At 36.4% G+C, this 24,229-nt stretch overlaps 1 protein-coding gene across 2 annotated transcripts; it reads left to right on the top strand.

Moving 5' to 3' along the window:
* Positions 1-2,752: 2,752 nt before the first annotated feature.
* LOC114667256 (zinc finger protein 629-like) lies at positions 2,753-22,057 on the top strand. 2 transcript variants are annotated; one of them, XM_028822492.2, is made up of 7 exons: positions 2,753-2,985; positions 9,132-9,325; positions 9,908-10,402; positions 12,928-13,224; positions 13,501-14,010; positions 14,307-14,609; positions 17,923-22,057. In XM_028822492.2, the coding sequence occupies exons 2-7, from the start codon at positions 9,157-9,159 to the stop codon at positions 18,171-18,173; spliced, it is 2,025 nt and encodes a 674-aa protein (XP_028678325.1). In that variant the 5' UTR covers positions 2,753-2,985; positions 9,132-9,156; the 3' UTR covers positions 18,174-22,057. The 2 variants fall into 2 exon arrangements, with proteins under 2 accessions (XP_028678325.1, XP_028678326.1); XM_028822493.2 differs by lacking the exon at positions 12,928-13,224 and having other exon boundaries at positions 2,754-2,985.
* The last annotated feature ends 2,172 nt before the right edge of the window (positions 22,058-24,229 follow it).

The raw sequence follows: 24,229 nt of genomic DNA, 5'->3' as shown, positions 1-24,229 counted from the left end.
GATTGGCTCCAGTAGACCCCTGTGACCCTGTGTTAGGATATAGCAGGTTGGATAATGACTGACTGACTGACATTATATATATATATATTTTTTTTTTTAAATGTTCAACTTTTACAGAGTACAAAATTAGTTTTAATAAACACAAATAAAAAGTTTTGCTTTCCCCCTTATAAATTCAGATCACTTTAAATTTATGAAATCAGTTTAATAAATTTACTTTTTGAAATTCATATTTCTAATTACAGTACATTTTGTTAAATGCTTTTCATTCTTCTTAACCATACATATAATATTACGATTAAATAGTATGTGAAAATCTAAGTGTTTGGAAGTAAATTAATTTCTGAAGAATTTAACCGACAATATTTGTGAAACTACACCATTTTTTTCCTATTAAAGATTAATAGGTGAAGTGCTGGCACAGTGCACCTGCACGTTCTGACGGGTCTTCCTGAAAATGGATGGATAGATGGATGATTGGCTATTTGAACTGTTTTAGGTTAATGATAACAGACCACATTAATTAAAATATGTCATTTCCACTCAGAAACGTAAACCAACAGATGTGTTCACTTTATTTATATGGTTTTAATTAAACTAATAAAAAAATAATAAAAATAATAACTTAAAATAATCATGTTTGTTGATATTATGTAGCTTTTTTCTAGTTACGCTGACCTAATTATCTTAGATGTCACATTAACACAATTAAATCATGTTGAAAGAAAACCATTAAATTACTTTAATATAACAGAAACATAATGAGCCTCGGGGACTATTGTCTTTAGTCTCCTATTTTAAGTTAATCATACTCAAAATTAACACTTTTTAAATACTCAAAACATGGTATACCTATTTTCAATATGCACAGTTGAATTTAGTTGATTTAACTTAAAATAAAACACGTTTTATACATGTGACTCTCCTATATTTGCATACAGACATGCCCCTTTTGTTGCATTGTTGTCTAAGGGATCCCAGACCTTTATACATTTTGAAACAAAGTTAAAGACTTCAGTAAATTGATTTTTTTCCAAATTATGTAGGTTTTGTGTAGATGTGGAAGCTGATTTATATTTTTTTATTACATTGGCAAATTTGCTGTCCACCGTACATCACAAAAGTATGTTTTTCTTTGCCTTTTATATTGGAAGAGTAGCAATGTTACTATAACAGTGCAATCATCCGAAATAAAAACAAAACTGAATGGCTTTCCATATCGTATGTAACTGTTTGTATTTGTGAAGTATAATTAACCATTTGAATATTATCAATTTAAAAGAAACGTGTGGCACCATTGATACAACTTAATTTAATTATATACAGTATATTGTTGAGTTTATTGTTTAAATAAATATTTTTCTTAAACTTACATATCTAAATAACTTCAGTTGTATAAATGAGAAAGAAAAAAAAACATGTAACTCTTATAAAATGGACACAACTGTTTTTTAAATAAAAAATCAGTAATAAAATTAGCATATTTGAAACTTTTAAAGTCACTGAAAACTACATTAAGTACAACCTGTCTTTCTAGGGTATTATGCTTTATATGACTGTTTTTGTTAAACGTTGGTATCTAAATCATTTCAATGGTGTAATTTAGAGAAAAAAAGCTTATTTTAAGATTACTTGAATCAGTTTGATGGAATTTTGTCAAATCACTGAAATGTGTAAATCTTAAAATTGGACCTAAATATTTTTTTCAGTGCAGGTGGAAGAGATTTATTTAAAAATGGAATCAATATTTATATAAGTAAACTGAAGGACAACAAGTAATCAGGGATTTTACAATACAAATATATGAACTTTATATATGTATACTTTAAAACAGAGTGATCCCTCTGACACCCCAACCAAACCAAGTTATTTTGTTACTTGAAAACTGTACACCTGTACATTACTTTAACAGGAATGTAAAACTGTTTGCTTCTGTGTTTGTACGCAGATTAAAAAGGGGAATGTCACAAATCACTGAATGTAACAACAAACAAATGAGAAATTAAATCTCTGATGAGTTCTTTTTTGCATCTCCAACACTAGACATTTTAAACGGAAAGGTAAGCTGGACAATCCTTAATACGCATTGCCTCGCAAACAAAGTGAAAGAAATTACAGTACTTTCAAAAATCATACATACAATTTGACCCCATACATTCAACCTTTCTAGATATACTAAAAACAAAATAATTTGCGTCTTTTGTGAAAATGCTATAGATTCTTTAACATATATATATTTACCTTCTATATCTAATGGTATTTGGTCAAAGCTAAAAATTATATCAATTACTCATATCAATTGTTTTCTAAACCTTGTAAAATTGTATTTGGTTAAAGAACTTTCATTTTTAAATAATTCTTCAATAATGGGTAGGTGCCTATTCACAAAACGAAATAGTAGAATATTATTCAGTGTTTTAGAGTTTTTAAAATAGTAATACACAATTACTGTACAGTATATAAAATTTAAAACAATTAGGACAATTGCTATTTGTAAAACGCGTCCTTTGATGACTTCAAATTTGAAAACACCTCTATCAATGTGTAACGCATTTTATGTCTGGCAATGCATTAATTCACTTTCTGCTTTCTATTACTGATTACTTCAAGAATAAAGGCAAAAAGACAAACGCCTGTTATCGCGGCCCGCCGGAGTGTTATCAATTCCTCAATATCCCATAAGCCACTAAAATTAGATTTGCCGCTCTAGTCTCCCTTGGTTTCTGTGTCAGAGTTACGTCCTCTAAAGTGGACCGTGGCTATGCAGTATACACCGTCCATCTTGGCTCAAGGTATTGCAGCGTTCTGCTATTTGCCATTATCGGAACATCCATTTGTGGGCGTTGATATTGCTGCATATTTGGACTGTTTATTACAACATACCTAACACATTATGATTAAAATGCGTGTTGGGTATTAGACATCCTCCAGACTACGACCTGGGCCGCCTTCTCTCTCGGGACTCTTTTGTTGCAAATCAAAAAGGTAAGGTGATTTGGAGTTGTCGGCCTTGGTTCGGGTTTTATACACTTTATGTATCAGTCCGGTTATGGTTCTAGTTTGCACCCATGCAAAATCGCTATTGTTTCGCGTATCCCTGCCGGAGCAGAATCACAGTTGTTCCTGTAACGTATTTTAACTCAGTCAGTACTTTATATGTGCATCGTGTGATACGTCCTGCAGGAGGCAATATGCCATCTCCTAAGGGTTTGTTTCAGTAGGATGGTCCGACCTAAAAGCTTTGGACTAGTGTGATTACGTATAAAGTAGAGTTGGGCTTTGCTATATAAACTACTTAGTTGCAGGCATGGATGTACAATACTTTTAGTGGTACTCGGGCACGATCTAACCTGTGCTTCACCTGAAAAAGAAAAGCGCTAGGTCCTGCGTGGCTTATTACAGCGGTATGTGAAATTAACGGTGTCAATAGACTTCAGAGCAGGTCAACCCGTAATGCTTTATTAAAACTGGCCACCGATTTATATATACAGTCTTAATTCGTTGTATAGTTATCTATGAAAAGTGTGCTGCTGCTTCTTTTCTTCATCTGTATGGGGCTCGTGTGCTTGATCAAACGTTTGCATACAGCTTAGTCCTCCCTGCACCTCCTCCCCAGTCAGTCACTTTTCCTTCATACAGTATCTCACAAAAGTGAGAACACCCCTCACATTTTTGTAAATATTTTATTATATCTTTCCATGGGACAACACTGAAGATATGACACTTTGATACAATGTAAAGTAGTCAGTGTACAGCTTGTATAACAATGTAAATTTGCTGTCCCCTCAAAATAACTCAACACACAGTCCCCGCTGGCAACAAAAGTGAGTACACCCCTAAGTGAAAAATGTCCAAATTGTGCCCAAAGTGTCAGTATTTTGTGTGGCCACCATTATTTTCCAGCACTGCCTTAACTCTCTTGTGCATGGAGTTCACTAGAGCTTCACAGGTTGCCACTGGAATCCTTTTCCACTCCTCCCATGACGACATCATGGAGCTGGTGGATGTTAGAGACCTTGCACCCCTCCACCTTCTGTTTCAGGATGCCCCACAGATGCCCTGTGGCTCAGTTTCTGAAGGGAGGGGATCATGCTCTGCTTCAGTATGTCACAGTACATGTTGGCATTCATTCAGCAGTGCTGGCAACTGCTTCGGTCTGGCCACTCTACCATACAGGCCTGATTGGTGGATTGCTGCAGAGATGGTTGTCCTTCTGGAAGGTTCTCCTCTCTCCACAGAGGTCCTCTGGAGCTCTGACAGAGTGACCATCGGGTTCTTGGTCACCTCCCTGACTAAGGCCCTTCTCCCCCAATCACTCAGTTTAGATGGCCAGCCAGCTCTAGGAAGAGTCCTGGTGGTTTCGAACTTCTTCCACTTACAGATGATGGAGGCCACTGTGCTCATTGGGACCTTCAAAGCAGCAGAAATTGTTCTGTAACCTTCCCCAGATTTGTGCCTGAGACAATCCTGTTTCTGAGGTCTACAGACAATTCCTTTGACTTCATGCTTGGTTTGTGCTCTGACATGAACTGTCAACTGTGGGACCTTATATAGACAGGTGTGTACCTTTCCAAATCATGTCCAATCAACTGAATTTACCACAGGTGGACACCAATTAAGCTGCAGAAACATCTGAAGGATGATCAAGGGAAACAAGATGCACCTGAGCTCAATTTTGAGCTTCGTGGCAAAGGCTGTGAATACTTATGTATGTGTGCTTTCTCAGTTTTTTTATTTTTAATAAATTTGTAAAAACCTCAAGGAAACTTTTTTCACGTTATTATGGGGTGTTGTGTGTAGAATTCTGAGGAAAAAAATTAATTTAATCCATTTTGGAATAAGGCTGTAACGTAACAAAATGTGAAAAAAGTGATGCGCTGTGAATACTTTCCGGATGTACTGTATCTATCTTCTAAAGCCCTTCTCTATTCTTCCACCTTCCCCTCCACTTCCTCTTTTGAGGTGCTACAAAACACCATGTCATTAGCAAAAAGCATGCACCAGGGGGATTGGTCTTTTATCCCAGTGACTTGGCCGACCCACAACCAGATCAGAGGGGTAAGGACCTTTAACCTGAGTCCTCACTGCCTCATATATATCCTAGACAACTCTAACATATTTCTCTGGTACTCTTTTCTCTCTCACATGCACCTTCAGGCTCTTGATGTGGTACTCAATCATAACCCTTCTTCAAATCAATAAACACCATATATAAACCTGTTTTTCACAATGCCTCTCAATGAGCTGTCTCAGTGTGAATACTGCATCAGTTGTTCCTCTCTCTGCCATAATACCAGACTGCTCCTTCCCTATGGTGGTCTCTTCCGTAAGCCTTCCCTTTATGACCCTTTCCCAAATTTTCATTGTGTATGATATCAGTTTTATCTGTCTATAGTTTCCACAATCCTGAATATTGCCCTTCTCCCTATAAATGTGTACAATCACACTGTTCCTCCACTCCTCCTGTATTCTTTTCTGTTCATAGATCTCTGAAAGTGTGCTAATTAGTTATATTTACAGTATTTGATTAAGTGAGGTCAGTTAGTAAATGGATGTAGTCTTCAGTAATGTTTTCCACAATGGTCACTGATCAGTAAAATGCTGAGATGTATTTGGTGTGTGGTCTGTTTACTGCTCAGATTTTAGAAAATGTTCCTGACTGATCATCTCCAATTTTCTTCATACTTGCTGAAAATAATGTTACTGTATCCATTAACTAGTCTGCAAAATTTTAGGCTTGGGTGCTCAATAGATTCTGAGCACCCTTTAAAAAGAGGGTGGGGCCCTAATTTTACTGTAAAAACCTGCGCTACTAAAATAACGACAAAGTTCCATAAGTCATAATATTTGAACTGTTAAAGCAAGAGGCATACATTTTTCAGGGTTTGTTACTTAGTATTAGATGTCTTTAGCATCCTAAATAGTTGCTCCTCAGTTATATATTTGCCAAAAAAGAAAGTTTTTTTGTGCTTTAGAGAAACTTTGGCCCACTGTGTACCTACACACTAAACCACATCAGATCTTTTAAGTTTTGATAAGTTTTGCTCATATGATAGTTCTTCTTTAGCAACTAGGTGTCTGTCTAAAAGAAATCAAACTTTCTGATTTATGAGGCATTGCAAATGGGGGGAAAAATCAGGCAGGTGTGTTAATTTAACTTATTTAATTTTGTACCAGTTTATTGCCTTGTTACTTAACTCTTAAGAATGCTTAACTTGATTTATGCTTTTTTTATTTTCTTTCTGCCCACATCATAATGTTTTAAAGCTTGTGAACTTTTCTCACACTCAGACACAGTTGATAGCAGTTGCCTTAAATAATGGTTTAGTATGGAGCGGGGCATATATTGAACTTCATTTTGTGATATTTTGAACGTGTTTTTGATATCAAGAAGAAATTGATACACTCCACCCCAAGCACGCAAAATACACCATACTATTGTTGAAGTACATAACACTTAACCTTTGTGTTCTGTAGTGTAGATTTGTGTGCTTTGCCAAATAAACTGTGATTGTCAATGAATTCATGCATTTCATTTTTGTGTAGTTGTAAGAATTTGAATTCTCTTTTAGTCTGTGAAGTGGTGCCTCTGAATGCAAAAAGATTTTGACTCGCCTTTCTGAACAAATTGCTGTATAGCTTTACATGTAAATGGTTCACTAGAAATGCTGTTTGCTGTTGTGACCATGAGTTTTTGATCTAAAATAGCAATGTTTATGGGCTATAATTAGGCACTAGGCAGTTATTTGAATAAATGTGTTACCTTTATGAGTAGGTGAAAGGCAAATGTACATACTGTATATTTAAAATGCCAAGGACTTTTGGAATTTTTTGAAAGAAATATTTATTTGATATAATCAATGTTTTATTTTTGCCTTTTGCCCTAGTTTTGCATTTTAATGAATATACTGCCCTTTTATCTGGTATAATTTTATTCTAGGTTATCACCATCATCCCAAATTTTATAGAAGAGCTGTATTTCTCAAAGTTGTCTTAAGCCATTTTGCTTTATTAATATTTTAACTAAGCATAATTAGGCAATTTGCTATGTATATTTTGATATTTTAAGTTTAAATTTAGAAAATTGCAGTACAGAAAATTCACTTAATATATATATATATATATATATATATATATATATATATATATACAGTGGTGTGAAAAACTATTTGCCCCCTTCCTGATTTCTTATTCTTTTGCATGTTTGTCACACAAAATGTTTCTGATCATCAAACACATTTAACCATTAGTCAAATATAACACAAGTAAACACAAAATGCAGTTTGTAAATGGTGGTTTTTATTATTTAGGGAGAAAAAAAAATCCAAACCTACATGGCCCTGTGTGAAAAAGTAATTGCCCCCTGAACCTAATAACTGGTTGGGCCACCCTTAGCAGCAATAACTGCAATCAAGCATTTGCGATAACTTGCAATGAGTCTTTTACAGCGCTCTGGAGGAATTTTGGCCCACTCATCTTTGCAAAATTGTTGTAATTCAGCTTTATTTGAGGGTTTTCTAGCATGAACCGCCTTTTTAAGGTCATGCCATAGCATCTCAATTGGATTCAGGTCAGGACTTTGACTAGGCCACTCCAAAGTCTTCATTTTGTTTTACTTCAGCCATTCAGAGGTGGATTTGCTGGTGTGTTTTGGGTCATTGTCCTGTTGCAGCACCCAAGATCGCTTCAGCTTGAGTTGACGAACAGATGGCCGGACATTCTCCTTCAGGATTTTTTGGTAGACAGTACAATTCATGGTTCCATCTATCACAGCAAGCCTTCCAGGTCCTGAAGCAGCAAAACAACCCCAGACCATCACACTACCACCACCATATTTTACTGTTGGTATGATGTTCTTTTTCTGAAATGCTGTGTTCCTTTTACGCCAGATGTAACGGGACATTTGCCTTCCAAAAAGTTCAACTTTTGACTCATCAGTCCACAAGGTATTTTCCCAAAAGTCTTGGCAATCATTGAGATGTTTCTTAGCAAAATTTAGACGAGCCCTAATGTTCTTTTTGCTTAACAGTGGTTTGCGTCTTGGAAATCTGCCATGCAGGCCGTTTTTGCCCAGTCTCTTTCTTATGGTGGAGTCGTGAACACTGACCTTAATTGAGGCAAGTGAGGCCTGCAGTTCTTTAGACGTTGTCCTGGGGTCTTTTGTGACCTCTCGGATGAGTCGTCTCTGCACTCTTGGGGTAATTTTGGTCGGCCGGCCACTCCTGGGAAGGTTCACCACTGTTCCATGTTTTTGCCATTTGTGGATAATGGCTCTCACTGTGGTTCGCTGGAGTCCCAAAGCTTTAGAAATGGCTTTATAACCTTTACCAGACTGATAGATCTCAATTACTTCTGTTCTCATTTGTTCCTGAATTTCTTTGGATCTTGGCATGATGTCTAGCTTTTGAGGTGCTTTTGGTCAACTTCTCTGTGTCAGGCAGCTCCTATTTAAGTGATTTCTTGATTGAAACAGGTGTGGCAGTAATCAGGCCTGGGGGTGGCTACGGAAATTGAACTCAGGTGTGATACACCACAGTTAGGTTATTTTTTAACAAGGGGGCAATTACTTTTTCACACAGGGCCATGTAGGTTTTGATTTTTTTTCTCCCTAAATAATAAACACCATCATTTAAAAACTGCATTTTGTGTTTACTTGTGTTATATTTGACTAATGGTTAAATGTGTTTGATGATCAGAAACATTTTGTGTGACAAACATGCAAAAGAATAAGAAATCAGGAAGGGGGCAAATAGTTTTTCACACCACTGTATATAGCTTGCCATAGTTGTTTCATTTACTGTCCTGGTGTAAAGTATATAGTACAAAATCTCGATGGTTCTAGGAAAAGAATGAAGTCAGTTATTTTTCTTTTGCAGGTATTTATTTGTGTTACAAATGTTACATTGCATTCCATTTTAAATTAAGGGCCAAAAAAATGGGTTTAGTTCTGTCTTGTAAGCACCTTTTATTTTAAGGATGTTTTCTACTTTTTATTTTGCTTGTGTACGGTTTGAATTTTGGAAATATGCAGTATGTGCAATAATTGAGTTGATTAAAGCAATAACATTTAAATGTTAAAGTGTGTGATATCAGGTTTTTATAGTTAAAATTGTTTTTGGGTACTCTTTCAGTGCCAACTGCAGTAAAGTCCTGTTGATGATGGAGCTAGTGACAGTAAAGGAAGAGGCTCTAGATGACGAAATTATACTTGTTGAAATAAAGGAAGAGGGGATGGAGGTGAATGAAAAAGATATAACCACCATATTTGTAAAAGATGATGATGAGGTAAAACACTCGGTAGCAGATTTACTCAAAGCTCCTTTTGGTAAGTATAGCTAATGAAGTGATAGAGTGCAATAACATGTAGTGTGTTAGGGTGTTCAAATGGTATTTATAGAATTCCATCTGTTTTTGTCCATGTGATACTTTAAATTTCTCAGGGCAGCCTTGAAACATAATTAAGTTCATTTGCTATTTTCCTGAAGTGATAAACATAAATTGATGGTAACATTCAGGTGACATTCAGCATACCTTTGCCAAAATTGTCATAAATAATCATGATCTTTTAGTTATGTAAATTGTATTGTCTAATTTATTTTGTGGGGGCATTTCTGGGATTTACTAATGGTAACTTTGCTGAATCCTGTCTGTTGTCCTCTAAAATTTTTAATCTTTTAGTAGTTACTGAATTTGTATATTCATAATGGATTTTATCCTCGGCAACATATGAACAGAGCAGTTATTTATAGATTTCAAGCACTAGTAGGTGAAGTGAATTAAGTGGCTCAAAACAAAGAGTCAGTGGTGAGAACTGCATCTAAAAACTTGTAGTTAAGATAATATCACCTTGTCCTTGCTTACTGTATATTACAATTTTAAAAGGTCTTATTTTCTTTTCCACTTCTAGCTCATCAAATATCTCTGCAATGTTTTGAATGCAATGTTGTTTTTAGTGATTTTAAAGCCAAAGAACAGCATATGAAAGAGATGCACCCTGAAGAATACCAGGAGTATTTTACAGCTGAAATTTCAATTATTCAGTGCCGCATCTGCCAGCGATCCTTCAGTTCATCCTGGGAACTTGTAGGTCACCAGTGTGGCCGTGATGGCCACAATGACAAAGTTTGCTTCAAGTGCCCAGTGTGTGGGGACCATTTTGAGAGACCCACAGCTTTCATAATGCACAAACGCAGCCATGTGGGACAGTCAAGGTATGTGTGCAAAGAATGTGGGAAAACATGGAATACTCTACAGCGACACATTCTACATCGGCAGACTCATATTGGAGACAGTCCTGGGGTGTGCAGGGAACAGGAGCAAAAACTAAAGCATCCTAAATCCCTCAAGATGGTCAAACATGAGGATGCAGAGGAAGATGAAGACAAAATTTTGTCTAGCTCAGGTAGCATTCACGTTATTTGTATGTGATACTGTGGGATGTGGCAGAATAATACAGAAAAGGACTGCATATTTTCTTAAGAGAAAAGTATATTTTAACATTTCAAAGTATCCCTTTTAGGAGATGCAACATGTAGTTAAGAAAATGCATTCGGCAAATCTCTGTTAAAATTCTGTTCATACAGCCCACAACTCACTTAAGTTCCTTACCAATGTGTCATGGTAAGTGGCTGACCTGCTTTTTAAAAAGAGTGGGTGAATAACAGCTCTTGCATGGTAGGGGAGAAGAAAATTGGTGAAGGTTTCATCCATCCATTATCCAACCTGCTATATCCTAACCCAGGTCACGGGGGTCTGCTGAAGCCAATCCCAGCCAACACAGGGCGCAAGGCAGGAACAAAACCCCAGGCAGGGCACCAGCCCACTGCAGGGCACTCACACACCAAGCACACACTAGGGACAATTTAGGATCGCCAATGCACCTAATCTGCATGTCTTTGAACTGTGGGAGGAAACCGGAGCGCCCGGAGGAAACCCACGCAGACATGGGGAGAACATGCAAACTCCACGCAGGGAGGACCCGGGAAACGAACCCAGGTCTCCTTACTGCGAGGCAGCAGCGCTACCACTGCATCACCGTGCCGCCCGAGGATTCACTATCCATCCATCCATTTTCCAACCCGCTGAATCCGAACACAGGGTCACGGGGGTCTGCTGGAGCCAATCCCAGCCAACACAGGGCACAAGGCAGGAAACAATCCCGGGCAGGGTGCCAACCCACCGCAGGACACACACAAACACACCCACACACCAAGCACACACTAGGGCCAATTTAGAATCGCCAATCCACCTAACCTGCATGTCTTTGGACTGTGGGAGGAAACCGGAGCGCCCGGAGGAAACCCACGCAGACACGGGGAGAACATGCAAACTCCACGCAGGGAGGACCCGGGAAACGAACCCAGGTCTCCTTACTGCGAGGCAGCAGCGATACCACTGCATCACCGTGCCGCCCGAGGATTCACTATATGTAGTAAAATTTACAAGTTTATTGTATGCAATTGTATTTTTCCTGTGTTTCTTTTTTTTATTATTTACTTTCAAATGTTTTAAATTTACAGTGCGAAAGTATTTCCTGCTATGGAATAATAAAGTTGACCTCCTCCTTGGTCTGGATCATTATTATTTTTTTTTTTTTTCAATCGTACGTTTTTACTTCAGTTAAAATGGACTGACCAGTAAAAAAAAAATATCACAGACAGAATACACAATGTCAGGAGCCATCTTTTGAGTGGGGATATAGTCTTTTATAGGATACACTCACATTGAGGAAAACCACACAATCACATGCAGAATGAGAATACACCACAGACGGTGGCCATGGCTCAATCCAAGGACTTGCAGGCATGAGGCAACAGTGCTAACTACTTTATCACCATGATACTTTGTGTTACTACTCACAGTGAAGTTAAAAAAACCAACCCTATAACAAGTTCTGAAAACACACAATAATGTAAAAAAATGTAATTTAGATAGTTTTACATGTAATCTTTTTAGATATAATTATATCATTACTTTTTAAGAACCACATAAATTTAACTGGTACAATAAGCAAAGGTTTATTTATTTGCTTATTTAAAAAATCACAGGATATTTCAGAAGAAGGATGTGACATGGGGTTGTCCTTGAGTTGCATGTCCTGCCAAACTGCCCATACCCCCCTTTTAACACATTTTTATATGTTCAGACCAATTTCTTTGCTAGATGAAATGGAAGAAATAAATGTACTCATTTGGTCATGAGGCTTACTAAAGGGTTTTCACATAAGCCATCTTCAAAACCAACCTAAAAACAAGGAAAACTGGTCATACTCCTCTTTTAATCTTTTCATTATGGCTGCAATGCCTTGATAATTTTTAAATTATATCTAAAAAGGTAACATGTAAAACTATCATTGATTGTGTTTCAAGATCTGTCATATATTTTCCCATTTCCTATTTTATGAATTGGCAAAAAATCTATGTGACAGGAATTCAACACAGAAGTTTTTTACGCATTAAGATTTACTATTTTTAATGCCATATTATATGTGTATTGTAATCTTATTTAGTTACTGGGTTTATTTTGGTAATATTTAACTTTTAATTCAGAGGTAACATATTTTTAATTAGTAATAAACTGGTATGTGCTGTATGTAAGATTCTGGTAATTGTTAATAGTATAACATAATGCCTCTTTTTGCAGATCATTTGAATTATTGTGATGTCATTATTTTACTCAGCATTTTTACAATTTTAGTCTTTTTTTGATGAAAATATAGCATGTAACTAAGCAGCATTTTATTTATTTATTTTTATGAAAAGGAAAAGCTTAAGAAGTTTATCAACCTTATTAATTTTTTAACTCATTGGCTCTTGGTCTGTGGCAGAGAGCTTATTTTAGATACTCTGTAAATCTGTCTTTGCATGTATGTGACATTAGGTAAGTCCATTACATTTATTATTTTTGTTTATTTGTTGATATACCCAGAGAAATCTCTGCAGTGTCATCAGTGCTTCATGGTGTTCAAAGACCAGGAAACCTCAGAGAGACACATGCGGCAGAAACATCCAGCTGAATATGTGAAACAACTGCAGGGAAGCACAGTGTTTGCTTGCTTACTATGTGATCAGACATTCCTTTCGTCACTGCATCTTATTGCTCACCAGGTGGCACACAGAAAGAGGAATCTGCCACCTCCCAGCAATGAGAGTTTGTATCAGAGAGATGAGGAGACAGCGATGGAGGGGGTATCCCAAGCAGCACAGAATGCTTCTTCATCTAACAGTGAGAGTTTTGCATCTGAACATGGCAGAATCCCACCTGATAACCTTATAACAAGAGGACCATTGGCATTATGGTCCAGTGGTGCATAGGGGGAGAAAATGTAGGTAGTGCTACCCCTGAAAAAAAAAATGTTCAACTGGATAACCTAAGTGTAATGGTTAATACAGTACTAATCCCACGATTATATTCCTATTTTTTTGTTTTGTTTTTTGTTTTTTCTTTCTTGCATATTTGCTTATCACGGGTCTGTTTTTTTTTTTTTCCCTGTTTCTTTAGTTTGTGACAAATCACTCCAGTGTGGTGAATGTCGGATCTTTTTCAGTGATCTCAAAGCCAAAGAGCTACACTCAAAAGAAGAGCACCCAGTAGAAAAACAGAAATATATTGCAGTCGGAAATTCACTTTTTAACTGTCAAGTTTGCCTACGCTCCTTCAGCTCTTCCTGGGAACTCCTGGGTCACGAATGTGGAACTGACAGCCACTGTGAAAAGGTTCATTTTAAGTGCCCAGTCTGTGCAGACCGCTTTGAGAGGCCCACTGCCTTCATTATGCACAAGCGCAGTCATGTGGGACAGTCACGCTATGTTTGCACAGATTGTGGTAAAACATGGAAAACTCTAAATAGACTTATGACTCATCGCCGCACTCACAAAGGGGAGAGACCCCATCAGTGTGAGGAATGTGGGCGCACTTTCAAGCAATTTAGTGCTCTAGAGAAACACCTTCTAACTCACACTGTTTTGGTAGACAAGGAGACGAGTTCTTCTGTTGCTGTAAGAAATCAGAGTAAGTACATGTAGCAGGCATTCTGAAAGATATATTTTTTGTCTACAAAACTGTTTTCTCACATGTGTTTTAATGAGACTTTTTATTTTGACTGTTCTTAAAACAAATGATGCCTCTGTTTGTTAGATTTATGTGCAATATGTAAGAAATGTTTTGCAGATACTTGTGAGAATGCATGAACTCAAAAAAATAGGTGATTGGGCAGTTTTTACACTTGACATGGTGAACCAGCAAAGGTTTCTTAGTCCATAAAATTTTCATTTTTGTGCCAATAATGATATTCATTTTATTTCCAGATAAGTCGCTGCAGTGCCTTCAGTGCTTCATGACATTCAGAGACTTAGAGACCACAGAAAGACACATGAGGTTCAAACATCCACTGGAATATGAAAAACGCCTACAAGGAAGCACAGTATTTGCCTGTTCAGTGTGTGACCAGACATTTCCCTCATCTCTACAGCTTAGTGTTCATCAGCGGACACATAAAAAATGGAGCCTACCATCTAGAGGAATAGAGGATGCAGAGATGGGCGATGAAGAAGAGGAGAAAGAGGAAGAATTTAAATCCCTATTAGAACAGAATATTTCTTCAAATAAAGGTAAGTGTTATCTTTAAGAAATGTATTGCCTGGCAATGCATATAATATACAGTTCAAATGTCATTTTTGAAATATAATTTTAATGTATTTGAAAAAAGTGTCATTCAAAGGCAAAAGCTGACGATTCTATTTTAAAGGAACGATTGTTTTACCTCACACTAACCATACACTATGTAGTACTGATATATTTTGAAGTTCTATTTTTGGACATCACTTCCATGATTAGCCTTTTTATATTTTTTTTTGTTGTATATTTATTAATAAAACAGATGTTTCTACCACCCTGCTCTACTTTTTCGTCAGCAAGTATACTAAGAACAGAGTTTAAAATGCTTCCTCTGTACGCTAAAAGTATTACTCTGCTTCTAGTCCAGTTCTGGTTTATAGATTCCTGATTGTATGTTGTTTTATGCTTAAACTGTTAGCCAACTTTTCTTTGCTATTATAGATGCTTATCTGTTTTATTAATCATAATGAAATATAATTTCCATATTTCTAATTTTCCTTTGATTTTTTAAAGGCTTTAAAATCACCATTTTAAAGAGCATTTTCAGTGTCTGCACTGCACGTTTAGCTATCTTAATCAATACGCATCTTTAGTTGTAGTGAAAAATAAGTATTAAGGTTACTGCATTACCTGTACTTTTTCTGCATCTGTGAAAGGGGAAAAGGGCTTCATTTAGTTTATTCCCGCATGTTATTCCTCGACTACTGGCTTCTGTCCGCAGCACTCAACTAGCATCCAATGCTACAAATTCAAATCGGGTCGCATTACCTTCCCCCTGCAAGTTGCTTTAAAAACTGTCACGTATGGTACACTTCTGATTTCTTTAAAAAAAATTTTCTTTGAGTTGTTTGTTAACTTTGTTTCCTGATTAAACACTCTAACTCATTTTATACAGGTTTTTAAGTTGCTGTGAATAGAAGCATCTACTAAGTAAATAATTATAATGAGGAGGAAATGCATCAATGCAACATTTAGTGCATTCAGTTAAATCATTTATGAAACACAAATAGACTCATTGTGCCTCAATTTGTATAACGGAGAATAATGGAAATTGACTTTATAATAACAGTGTTTCACATGTTTAAATAAGCATTAGAGATTTGTCTGGATTTCATGTATACATTGCAGATGGTATCAAGTGTCCCAGTTGTACATTTCTTTTTGACTGTATCACTTTGGGTGCACAGAAAATGCCATTTTTGTGGAGGGCTGTGTTTCATTTGAAGGCTGCATGATTTAAAGAACTGTGAAGGAGCCATGAGCCCTTCACAGTCTGCAGATACATCACAAGCAAAAAAGTAAAAATGTTAATAACAAGACATAAAAAGGTACATAAAGTACAAACAGACATGTGTCACCTTGAACTGTTAACCAGTGTTCAGCTATATTCAGATATTTACACATTTTTAATATGAAAACGGGGGATGGACAAATAATTCCATTGCCTAACAACAATAATACCTGACCTAACAAGGAGTAACCCTTAAATATAACAAGGAAAAAACTGCATCCATTTTATTTAAAGAATAATTTTGCTTGGCATGTGTTATAGCTGTTTTCCATTTTTTAATTGTGCACAGTGTAAACACTCCATGGGTCAGTGCTGGCATTTAGGGCTGGGTATTAGCACTGATGTCCCAATTCGATTCGATATCGATTTTATTTTGATTTTAATTAGTGTGCACAAATGTATTTACTTGAAGTGCTGGCTTTTTTAGAGATTATTTAACCATGCATAAGGAACATTAATATAACATGACAAACTTCAGTGACACTCTATTTGAAAGGTATCTACAAAGCAACTTCATAACATCTGCATGAGCATGGAATGACATGTAAGAAGTAATAGTTGATTTGTAATGAACAGTTAAAATTAATATTTGTAAGATGTAGAACAAAATAATATTCCTCTTTTTTTAAAAAAAAAAAAAAAAAAAAGAAAAACCTTTCAAAGGCACTGCACTCATTCAAAATTAACAAACATGGATTGCCACATCAGAGTCCACACATATTTTGGGGGCTCCTTGTGCGGTGTTATAAAACATCTATATCATCTTGCAAATATTATTGTAAAATAATTAAATATTGCTTCTTAAATAATACATTTTACTCAGTACCTATTCGTGTTATGAATCTCCGTGTAGACACCCTTCAACTAAACTGTTAGCCAAATGTTTTCCCTATAGAACATTTAAAATCTTGAATTAGTCAAAATTCAAGATGCAGTGAGAAAACTCGTCTTTCTATAATTCTACAAGTTACACATATCTTCAGTTGCTCACATGTAGCAGATGAGTTAAGCAGTCTGTGAAATGTATTGTCACAGTACTCCTCAGACAAAAAATGAAGCGTTTTAAATGAGGATCTAGAGCTGATGCCTGTTGACAGCGGTGTTGGATGAATGGAGCATAAGAAACAAAGTATCAGCCATTGTGACTGACAACGCTGCTAATATGATCTGTGCAGTACAGCTTATGGAGCTACTTCACAACAGCTGCTTTGAGCACACGCTCAATTTGGTTATCACAGGCTGCTATGAAAATTCCAACAGTTGCCCGCTTGCTCGGCCGGGTGAGGCGAGTTACAAACTTTTTTAACTGTACTAGTGCAGCTAGGTTGTTGAAAGCAGCTCTGCAGATAGGTAGTGAGGTTGCTCCCAGTGTCCATGGCATGCAGCTGTCTTGTCTGCAACACATCCACAACAGGTGCCCAGTTGTTTTTAATGTACTGACGTGATTGTCATGTAGGAATCTGCAGCTCCAGATGCCCAGTTGTCACAAGTTAGGTTTACTCTCTCCACTGGCCTGAGAGACGTGGTGATGCTTTTCTTAAGATCTTCATAAAGCCTGGGTACAATAACTTCACTCATTTGTTTTCTGGTTGGTATAGTATGCTACTGTCCTAAAACATATATCATTTGCTGGAAGCCCTAGTTTTCAACAACGGTAGTGGCTCATATCTTGACAGATTAAAAACCATTATAGATTCTGTTGCTTTGTTTTTTTGGGCACAAGGCAAATTAAACGAAAGCTTGCAGCTAAACACCATTTTTAGTGCAGAATGTTGCCTGAAGAAGGGGCCTGAGTTGCCTCAAAAGCTTGTATATTCTAGTCATTTTAGTTAGCCAATAAAAGGTGTCATTTTGCTTGACTTCTCACTAGAATATTGTTGAATTGAGAGTTCATGATCTCCAAGGTACTACTTTCAATGAAAGGGTGAAATGTTGGATGGACAAGCAAAAAATTTGTCAGTTTTTAATTATTAGTGACTATGTTTTACAGTCTAGCTGTTCTGTTTCTTTTTCAGATAACACCAGCACTTCGCATAAGTGTTTGCACTGCCATATCACATTCAGTAATCTGAAAACCAAAGAGAGGCACATGAACACTAAACATCCTCCAGGTTGCAGTGAAATTCTACCTCGACCCCCAAAAGGTCAACCCCGGCCTTTCTGCTGTAGTGTCTGTGGTGAGCGGTTTATTCAAGAAGTTACATTGCGTGAGCACCTACAGAAGAACCACCCTGGAACTCCAAACTGGCTGGATCTGTGGTCCTGATAATAACTTGAAGAAAGAAATACAATATGGAAGACTTTACAGAGAAAATATCTTTTAATCGTAAAATAGGGGGCTGCTGGAGAATACCAAAAGGAAAATATACACCTATCCTTGGGTGGGCTGTTCACATATCCACTTATTTTTACCAAATCAGATTCAGTCATTGTATTAAATAATTTGATTCTTCCCTCCAACAAAATTTGTGGAAAATCCAATGTCAGTATTTAGTACTTTGATATTATCCTTTTTACCTTTGTCATGTACTTTTAAAATTGTAGCTTAAGTCGAGTTGGTCCCCATTTATGAAACACACAGTAGGAATATAGACTTGACATTTGAACTTTCAAAATTGCTTGCACAGGCTAAAAGGTTTGCACTGGTTTTGTGCTTCAATGAGACATACATCCTCAGATTTGGGTAAAATGTAAAAAAAAAAAAACTGATTTTCAAATTTATTGACATGTACATAGCATCATGAAATTTGTAGCTGTATGTGTTCTACAGACTAGTAGCAGTAATATTATACCAGCAACAGACACTAAATATAAGCACAGAGGAACTAGCAGTGGAATTTCAATCTGCAACCCCCCCTCAAACCAGTTTAGAGGCCATTGTGAAATTCAGTTTCAAAAAATTCTCTCTCTGTGCTAAGGAAACTGCTGACTTAGAGAGTAGCATAATGCAAATGTTAATTTTATGTAATATATATATACAATATATGGAACACTGGTTTAATAAAGTGATTATTCACCTTGTAATTGGTGTTCTCAAACGGATGATTTTCTTTTTTTGGGGAGATGGATGAGAGTGTAGAACCTGATAAAGTAGTTGCCTTGCAGCATTTGGATTGCAGTTCATTTCTTGTTGGGGTAATTTCTGTTGAATATGCATTTTCTCTCATGTCCTCAGAGTATTGTGATCTCTGATTGCTGGTCAAAAACATGCAAGAAAACATAGTTAGGTTCACAAGTATTTGGACAGTGAAACAATATTCATAATTTTAGCTCTGTATGCCACTACAGTAGATTTGAAATGAAGCAATCAAAATGTGATTGATGTGTAGACTTTCCACTTTTAATTCAAGGTGTTAGAGAAAAAATTTGTATGAGCCATTTAGGGATGACTGTCGTTTTTATACATAGTCTCCTATTTTCAGAGGCTTAAGAGTATTTGGACAAACTAACATAATCATAAATTTAATTAACATTTTCAGTACTTGGGTGAAACTCCTTTGTAGTCAATGACTGCCTGAAATCTGGACCCCATGGACATCACCAAATGCTGGGTTCCTACCTAGGCCTTTACTGTAGTTCTGTGATTGCTTTTTTAGTGGTCATTCTGCCTTCAGTTTTGTCTTCAGCAAGTGAACTGCATGTTCATATGGTGTTGAGTTCAAGGGACTGGCTCAACCACTGAAGAATATTACACTTGTTTCCCTTGAAATGTGCTTGGGTTGCTTTTGCAGTATATTTTGGATCATTGCTCAGCTGTACTGTGACATGCCATCTTACCAGTTTTGCAGTATTTGGCTGAATCTCAACAAATAGTATAGCACTGTACACTTCAGAATTCATCCTCCTGCTTTGCTCCCAACCTCTGTCTCTCTTTCTCTCTTCTGCCAACAGTATTAGCAATAAACACTAGTGACCTACTCCATTGTAGCCATACATGACCATGCCGCAAAACTGCTGTTTCACAGATGATGTGGTATTCTTTGTATCATGAGCCATTACTATCCTTCTCTGTACGATTCCCATCATTCTGGTACATGTTAACCTTAGTTTTATATGTCCAAAGAATAATAAGGTCTATGGCCTTCTTATTTTTTTAGCTTACCAGTGGTTTGCACCTTGTGGTAAACCCTCTGAATTGACTTTCTTGATTGTAGACTTTGAAAGTGACACTCCACTTCCTGGAGAGTGTTCTTGACTTGGCTAGTTGTTGTGAAGTGTTTTTTTCTTCCCAATTAAACAATTCTGTACTCCTCCAGTACAGTGGCCATTGAGGCCTTTTAGTGTTGCTATTTCTTTAAGAATGTGCCAAACGGTTGATGTGGCCACTCCTGTTTTCACTATCGCTTTAATGGGTTTGTTTTGTTTTCTCAGCCTTGTGATGACCTGCTTTACAGCATTTGCATTTACAGCTCTTTGGACCTCACATTGAGCGTTCACTGCAACAGCTTCCAAATTCAAATTCCACACTTGTAATCAGCCATGGAACAACTTATCAGTCAATTGTCCAATTACTTTAGTCATTTAAAGATGAAGGGGCAACATATAAACATTCCTGTAATATCTAAACAAATCACCTAGTTAAAGCTGGCAGTCTGAAATTTTAGCCCACATTAATTATATAGCTTCAACTCCAATATGTTTTGGTAAAAAAGCTAATGTCCAGATACTTGCAGACCTAACTGTAGCTTAGCAAAGCTGAATTGGCCTAGTACATGTGCTAATGCTGTATACTTAAGTGTTGTCATGGATGATTCCTGCCTCATGTCTAATGCTGTCAAGAAAGGCTCGAAAAAATGGATTGATGGATGGATTATGCACTACATCCTAACACGTTTCAATGGCCATAACTATTACTAACACTTATGTTACTTTGTTTAACTGACTATTGGAATTTCTTTTTCTAAAGAAGAAATAAGTTTTTTACTTTTGACTCTCAACTTCTTTACCTAGCAGAAGTGCATTGAGTTAATTTGTTTCAAATGTTTATTTTTAAATGAGCACTTTTTATATGCATTTTACAGTATATGGCATTTCTAAAAGTGGTGATTGTTCAGATTGAGGCCAAACTAATATTACTGTTCAGTATTGTACAAATTATTATAATTAATCCCAGTGATGTGTAGTTTAGGTTGATTCAGCAGTGGGCAGCATTGGTCCTGGTGGGCCAGGGTGACTGCAGGTTTTTGTTCCAACCTAGTTCCTTAATGAGAAATCAATTGTTGCTGATGAAACACTTGATTGCTCAAGTGACATTTTGATGCTTCATTCTAGTAGTCTTGCTTGTTAAGGTTCCCAACCCTTAATTGCTTGTTGCAGTCTTAAACAGCAGAATTCACTGTTTTCAATGGCTCTTTATTAGCAATAAGATGCAAATGACAAAGGAGACAGCAGTTCTCTATCTAACTTGTTTCCATTTACACCTGTGTGGATTCATCATGCACTGTTGGGTTTACCAAAATGAAAAAAACGTGACAGACTGAGAAATATCCATTTTTAGGCTTCAAAACATTTGAATGATTTCCTTGGAAATAAACAAAATCTATGACATGAGAACATTACTTTGCAGATTAACAAGCCATTAAATTAAATAAGGTCTGAGACTGGCAAGGACTGGTTTCTAATTAAGCAGTTGGGTTGGATCAAAAAGCTGTAGCTACTGTGATCTTCCAAGACTGCAGTTGCCCAACCCTGGATTGACTGGAGACTCTAAATCTATCCTATATGAGTAAGTTTGAGTATTTGAGGGAATGTTACCTGTGATAAGGCTGGTGCCTTATCTAGAGTTGGATGCTGCAGTGCCAGGCTATGGCACCCTACCACCCAGTATTAGAATAAGGTTCTTAAAATGAATTCAGACCATTGATATTTGTAATATGAAATAACTTATAATTAGTAATAGTTTCATACTCTAGTGTTTGTCTAGGTTCTGTGAATAGAAAAGCCTATTTTACTGAGGTTAGATCCTGTTGTGTGTTAGAGATGTTCCCCTGTACTGTACATGCAAAGTGATTCCCTGCAGTCTTAAGTTACTACTCTAGGTAGACGGCCAGGTGTCTTGTGCTGGAAAAAAGTGACTTGTGTTCCAATTCTGTGGCAGGAGAAAATAATATGTTGTCTTTGTTTTAATAAAAAGTAAATGAATAAGTAAAACATCGATGTTTATTTTAACAACTTTGTAATGGTGAATAAACTAATATACAGACAAGTACTGGGCAGTTTTAAAAAAAAAAATACTGTTCTATTGTTGAACTGTTTTAGTGTGATTCTATTCAAAAGCATTTTATTCTAACACCCTGATTCTTGGTTATGTAGATCCACACATATTGTATGTCTTTCACCTCTAAGTTTTTTTTTTTTTTTATATTGGCCTGGAAGTTCAGTACAGACAGCCCAGAAGTCACAGTGCACTAGCAGGTGGGCCTACTTATCCAATTGGCACCCAGAAATGACTTCCCTTATTACAGAATGCCTTCTCTTTATTCATTTATACACCAGGCAAAAGGATCAAGCAAATGCTAAATGCAGGCAAGTGGAGCAGGAGATAAACTTGTATTCAGTCATTACAAATTTAACATTCTCAATTATTCCTAATCTGCCAAAAATATAAATCCAAAGAAAAGGGTGTTACAAATTAATTATACATTTTGGCTATTTAAGGAGCTATCATAGATGACACAGACCAACACACTTAAAATGTGTGTGGCATTCAGTTTAAGGCCACATTTCTGCATGGTTGTCTTCTTTCTACTTCTCCTCCTTCCTGATTTATCTGTTCAAGTTAATAGAATGATAGAAAGAATACTTTCACATTAAGCTTATGAGATTTAAACTTTGCCAGCACCAAGGTCAACACCCCAAGCCCCTCTTTGTACAATGTCACTCTGACAAATGATATCGGTACATGTCTATGAGATGAGCATACACAAAGATAATCAATGGCGCAAGAGCTTTGATTGTGTGCCCGGGAAGTCCAAAAAACTACAAATTTACCATTTAAAGTTCATCTTGGTGGACTGCCTTTTCTGCGCGAGTGAGTTTTATTTTTGCTAGTTTAGCCTTCTGTCTTTTGCCTCTACTAGTACATCCTCTGTCTGTAGTTAAAAAAACTTCTTTCAGAGGTCAAAAATTTTACATACAAGAAAAGAACTTATTATTTCTTCAGGTTTAAATTAAAATATAAGGCATTGTCTATAATGTTTTGACAATTTAAAAGAACATGAAATATAAAATCACAACCCTCTACAAATATTAAGGAAACAATATACATTCTTGGAAATTGTTAAGCACCATTTTCTTAGTTGTTCTAAGATGTCTTCCCCTAATGCACTCCAGCTTTCAGGTATGTAACTTTTTTTCTTGTATGTTCTGCCTCAATACTCTACAAAAATTCATTTTCCTTTACATATAATAACACCTTTCAGATGAAATAGGCAAAAATTATTTCTACACTGCAAAAATTAAAAAGCAAGTACTGTATTCCTTTGTCTATGACAAGAAATTTCTTATGTGTAACTTTCTTATGTTTTCAGTGCAAATAACTTTTTAGCATAATATTACCTTTCGTACAGTAGAAGCACTTATAGTTCTTCATTAAATGGATATTTTAAGATGTATTATTTTAATATGTGTGCATTTTTAATATAAATATGCAACTCTTCACTATAATGTCTGTCTGTATAAGATACATCTTCACTGGCACATTGATTGTTTAGTATTTTTAGAAAGGCTTGCTTGTTTCTTTTTCACCTCAACACCACGATCGCTGCTTTGTTGAAATGTCAATTACTGCGGCAGACACTCAAATTTCAGCAACCAAATATCACTAGTCATGAAATTAACCAGGTACAGAAGTAAGAATTTTTATATTTAAAAAATTTAATTATATGCTGTATTAAAATAGAATATGTAGATGCTAAGAATATACAGAAAACATTTTAATTAAAAATACACAATATAAATTGTCAGGCAATTCTCTCTATGCAGGTTAGGTGAATTAGCATTGTTAAACTGGCCCATGTGTGTGGGCACACTTGTGTATGTTTTCCCCCAGCGATGGTCTGGCTCCCTGTCCAGGGATTGTACCTGCCTTGCTGTGCTCTTTTTTCTCTGTGATCTTGTCCTGGATAAACAGTGTGACAAATGTGAGACGCACAGGTGCAAACAGTTGGGGAACCAATATAGTGAAACTCTGTTTAATGAAGTAGGTGGCACGAATAGAGGGACTGATCCAAGTTTCACCGATATTCTTGTCGACAGAAACTTAAATTAGTTGAGAGTTATTTCACATAAGGCATTCAAGGGTTCAAATGACAACCTACTTCC

The sequence above is a fragment of the Erpetoichthys calabaricus genome, chromosome 17 (assembly GCF_900747795.2).
Source record: "Erpetoichthys calabaricus chromosome 17, fErpCal1.3, whole genome shotgun sequence".
NCBI classification, from domain to species: domain Eukaryota; kingdom Metazoa; phylum Chordata; class Cladistia; order Polypteriformes; family Polypteridae; genus Erpetoichthys; species Erpetoichthys calabaricus.
This window is presented reverse-complemented; position numbering and strand designations above follow the sequence as displayed.

Coding starts and splice junctions, on each gene's coding strand:
- LOC114667256 (XM_028822492.2), top strand. CDS start 9,157: ATGATGGAGCTAGTGACAGTAAAGGAAGAGGCTCTAGATGACGAAATT. Junction 13,225..13,500: donor GAATGCTTCTTCATCTAACA/GTGAGAGTTTTG, acceptor CTGTTTCTTTAG/TTTGTGACAAATCACTCCAG. Junction 14,610..17,922: donor GAATATTTCTTCAAATAAAG/GTAAGTGTTATC, acceptor TTTCTTTTTCAG/ATAACACCAGCACTTCGCAT.